Source organism: Camellia sinensis, chromosome 3 (genome assembly GCF_055761805.1).
Source record: "Camellia sinensis isolate YWXY chromosome 3, ASM5576180v1, whole genome shotgun sequence".
NCBI classification, from domain to species: Eukaryota; Viridiplantae; Streptophyta; class Magnoliopsida; order Ericales; family Theaceae; genus Camellia; species Camellia sinensis.
Genome location: NC_138963.1, coordinates 200371230 through 200375637, shown reverse-complemented (window position 1 = coordinate 200375637; position 4408 = coordinate 200371230). Strand labels below are relative to the sequence as shown.

At 41.8% G+C, this 4408-nt stretch overlaps 1 protein-coding gene across 2 annotated transcripts; it reads right to left on the bottom strand.

Annotated features, from left to right (window-relative positions):
- Positions 1-423: 423 nt before the first annotated feature.
- Positions 424-3101, bottom strand: LOC114300549 (putative cyclin-A3-1). Of its 2 annotated transcripts, none has more exons than XM_028245414.2 (7): positions 2336-3101; positions 1890-2122; positions 1638-1790; positions 1498-1531; positions 1241-1390; positions 1027-1161; positions 424-929 (listed from the first exon to the last, which is right to left on the bottom strand). In XM_028245414.2, exons 1-7 carry the CDS (start codon positions 2726-2728, stop codon positions 855-857), a joined length of 1173 nt encoding a protein of 390 aa, XP_028101215.2. In that variant the 5' UTR covers positions 2729-3101; the 3' UTR covers positions 424-854. The 2 variants fall into 2 exon arrangements, with proteins under 2 accessions (XP_028101215.2, XP_028101216.2); XM_028245415.2 differs by having other exon boundaries at positions 1890-2119; positions 2336-3061.
- Positions 3102-4408: the final 1307 nt, after the last annotated feature.

Here is a 4408-nt window from a genome sequence, read left to right as displayed (position 1 = left end):
TTTAGTCACAAAAAATAAAACATCACATCCAACCCATAATCATTACACTCTTCTCTCACAAAAAAAATTAAAAAAGCTAAAAAACCTTTCCCAAATCAAGCTTTTTAACCCAAGCTAAAATAACCAAAAAAGTTAAAAAAAACCAAAAAGTCAAAAAGTCAACCCACTTCCCAAACCAGACCTGTGTTGGTTGGCTATAAAGGAGGGAAGAGTACAATACAAATAAAACAAGGTTATTTCATAATTTATTTTCACCTTCTCCCTAAATTCACATAAGCAAACAATACCGCTGACAAACTGCTAACAATTTAAGTAAGAAGGGGAATCTTTCCTCTCTAATTACCTCATTCACCCAGTTTAGGATTTTGTAGTTATGAATAATTTGAAAATCACTGTTTACACAACAAAAAAAAAAAAAACAAATTTGTAGTAAACATCTCTCACCATTATGCTGTATGATGCTCTTGTTGTCAGATGTTATTTTATAATAATTTTTGAGTTTACATGAGAAAGATCTAAATCAAAGATTTCAAAGATAAAAAAAAGGTCATGAGACCACCTAATCAGAAACTATTAAGCAATGAACCATATGCTAACAAAATTCCACACTATCCAATTATTACAAATTAAACATGTCACGAAGAACTACCACTAATATTAGTAACCACTGTCCAGCAGAAATTGATCACACCAGCAGCCCAAAACAACCAAATCAGCAAAACAACCGGCAATTATCAAACACAATTAACCAGTGGGAGTTTTCTGAATTAGCTAACCTTCCAATGCAAGAACACTCTTCAAGACAATCATCTCCCCATCAATCAAACAAGATCAACTAATTCTCCTAACCCTCACTATGAATCTTTAACATCTTCAAAAAAAGAATTTGGTATCTCCTGAGGAGAGGACAATGTTGAGACGCATTTGAACTGTTCCAAGGAAGTCATTAAATTTCAATCAGATAGCCATTTTTAAAGATGACCATGCACTACAATGCCAATAACAAGTTCAAAAACATGTATATACCTTATGCTGCTTGTATTTATCTCTTGCTGCAACCAAAGAACCTCCCCTTTTACTTAATTGCAAATCATGTATGATAAGAACACATTCCTTTAGGTCAGCAGGTTTGTAGCTAGAGAAATTTTGCAGGGCCAAACTCTGTAAAATGACATGAGATTAATTTACAGCTTGCTAATCATGAGCTTGAGAGTTGGAGTATTCAAAAGTAGGCTCTTACCCAAGGATGCAACTTTGGTTGGATTGTAAACCGTGAAAGAAATACTACAGATGCAGCCACCAAAGAAGGCAAGAATTTCACACAGCCATACTCCAACAAGCTTAACTCCGCTAGGTAATAACCCAAGAACTCCAACTCCAAATTTGGAATCTGCATAAGAACAAGAACATTAATAAGTACCCAACAAGTCAATAACAAAAATCAGCAAGAAAAATAGGCAACACGTGCACACACACAATAGAGAAAGTTGAACTTACTTTGTAATCTTCTTGAGCAACAGCAGTGAATTTTCTGGAAAAAGAAAAAATCAACAAGCAAGAAGGCAACATTAATTAGGCAATTGAATCGCAAGATCACTGATGAAAAGAAAGATTGTATGTTGACAATGCAGTAATACCTTAAAAATGTCTTAATTGTGGGACTGCCCACTTCAAACTTGAGATGTTTGAGTATGTCAGCCTCCATTTTTACCACCTCTATCTTTGTGTATGTGTTGTCGGTTATGTAACAAAATTCATCCACATTTGGAGGGTTGATCTCCTCGTACTTTCTGCTCATCAAGATTGAACAAGGAAATTTAAGTACCAATCATCCAAATTGATTATCTTTACAAAAACATCAAGCAGTTTAAGAAGAGGTCAGAGCTTACGATGCGATGAGCATTGAAGAAACACCAAGCAACTGGAGTTTCTGCCTGTTGAGAGCATTCATTGACAAAAATCTATCCATGTGAGAGATAGATAGATGCAGAGTATCAGAGAGAAGCTTGTATTCCTCTGCAACCTCCACCAACCAATCCACCAAAATTGCCCTCATGTTAGGGCTCACATCCTTCTGGACCTTCTCAATGTAATCTGGCAATGGTCTCCTCTTCGCCTCCTTCTAAATAAGCAATCAAAACCCATTAATTTACATGAAATGAGCAATAAAAACCCATAAATTTACATGAAATGAGCAATCAAATTGAACAAATTATTGGCATTGACACTAAACCCTTTATCTATTTATTCAAATCTAAAGGCATCCATTTCCAATAAAACCAAAACGAAATTATATATTAAAAATAAATAAATAAAAACCACCCACTACACTAACCTCCATGTTGTGAAGATACTCGTATATCTCAGATACATAAGCACCACATAATTGGGGATCCTCCGATTCAACGTCCTGATACTCGTATATCTCAGATACATCAGCACCACAGATTTGGGGATCTTCCGATTTCGAATCAATGTCCTTCGTCGTAGTCGTCGATGTGGTCACTGCCTTCTTGACCTTCTTCGCAGCCCTGGATTTCGGCTTCTTCGGCTCCGAACCCAGATCCCTCGTCGCCGGCTCATTCGACAAGTTCGTAAGCTCACCCAGAATGACTCGCTTCTTGGTTGGAGGTTGATGATGTTTGTGAGACTTCGATCCGGCCATTCCTTCGGCGGCCCTCTTCTTCGCCAATCGCGTGACTCGTACGCAGTTCTCTTGATCCGCCATTGCTATCTCTCAGTCTCCGTTTAGAATTTAGATGAACAGAGAGAGAGAGAGAGAGAGAAACAGAAGCAGCGAAGGATACGAGTGAACTGTGACTACTGAGAAAAACTGACTTTGTAGTGAGAAGAGGAGAAGGAGGGAGAGATTCAAAAATTAATTCTGTTTTGCGCGGTTTAAAGAATCTTTTTACTATTCGACACTTTTGATTTGAAGTTTGAAGTTTGTGCGGGTTAGATTTTGGGTATTTGATTTTTGAGGTTTTGGGTTTCGGAGTTTTGACAGTAGTCTTTTAGCCATTTTTTTGTTTGGGGGAACACTCGAAATTTTTTGAAATTCAAAGGATTTGAGGGATTTGACAAATAAAAGACTACTTCCCGGGTTACTTTTCCGCCATTGGGTTGTTTGGTAGAGTGAATAATAATCTTATGCTCCGCATGCCTCAGAAGTTGCCCCACTCTCTTACCACCTCAACGTCTCAGATTGCATCTTTGATATCTTTTAGGCCGTGTTTGGGAACTACCTTTTTTTATTATTATTATTAAAATAATCAATTAAGACAAAAAAGATTAAAATAATCAATTTGTGTTAAGTACATTTACCTCCATGTGATTTAGTTCAAAAACACATTTAACTCCTTCTGATTTAAAAATAGGAAAATGTTTGTGTTTGGTAACGTTTACGTTTTCAGTTTATATTTACAAAAATTTTATAAACTGGTTTTTGTTTATTTTAGAAAAACATAAACTACAAACGCGTTTGGTAATTGACAAAATGTTTAAAAAAATTTGAAAATATAAAAAAGAATGAGAAATGGCAAGTAGCGGCGGAAGACGGTGGTGGAAAGTGGTGACGGTGGGTGGTGGGTAGTTGGTGGTGGTAGGTGGTGGCGGGTGAGTGGTAGTGGTGGGTGGGTAGGTGACGGTGGCAAGTGGTAGCGAGTAGGTGGTGGTGGTGGCAGCAAGTGGATGGCGGATAGCGGGTGGTGGTGGCGGGTGGGTGGGTGGGTGACAGTGGCGGGTGGTACCGAGTGGGTGGTGGTGGCAGGTGGCGGGTGGTGGTAGGTGGTGGCGGATGGGTGGTGGGTGGTGATGGTGGGTGGGTGGATGGGTGAGTGGGTGGTGATGGTGGATGGGTGGGTGACGGTGGCGGGTGGTGGGTGGTAGCGAGTGGGTGGTCGTGGTGGTGGTGGCAGGTGGTGGCGGGTAGGTAGCGGGTGGTGGTAGGTGGGTGGCGAGTGGGTGATGGGTGGTGGTGGTGGTGGTGGTGGCAGGTGGTGGGTGGTGGTGGCGGGTGGGTGGCAGGTGGTTGGTGGTGGCAGGTAGTGGATGGTAGTGGCAGGTGGCTAGTGAGTGGTGGTGGCAAGTAGGTGGCGGGTGGTAGTGGCAAGTAGGTGGCGGGTGCGGGTGGTGGTGGTGGCGGGTGGTGGATGGTAGTGGCGGGTGGTGGGTGGTAGCGGGTGGATGGTAGGTAGGTGGTGGGTGGTGGGTGATGGTGATGGTAGTGGCGAGTGAGTGGTGGTGGTGGCTAGTGGGTGGCAGGTGGGTGGTGGCTGGTGGCTAATGGTGGCGGGTGGTGGGTGGTGGTGGTAGGTGAGTGGTGGTGGTGGTGGGGGTGGGTGGTAGGTGGTGGTGGCGGATTACGGTGGTGAAAAATGGTGGCGGGTGGTGGCTAGTGTTGGATGGT

Excerpts from the sequence above, each read along its gene's own strand:
- LOC114300549 (XM_028245414.2), bottom strand. The coding sequence starts at position 2,728 with ATGGCGGATCAAGAGAACTGCGTACGAGTCACGCGATTGGCGAAGAAG. Across the intron at positions 1,532-1,637 it reads ACAATTAAGACATTTTTAAG|AAAATTCACTGCTGTTGCTC; the intron begins GTATTACTGCAT and ends TTCTTTTTCCAG. Across the intron at positions 1,391-1,497 it reads TTGCTCAAGAAGATTACAAA|ATTCCAAATTTGGAGTTGGA; the intron begins GTAAGTTCAACT and ends GTTCTTATGCAG.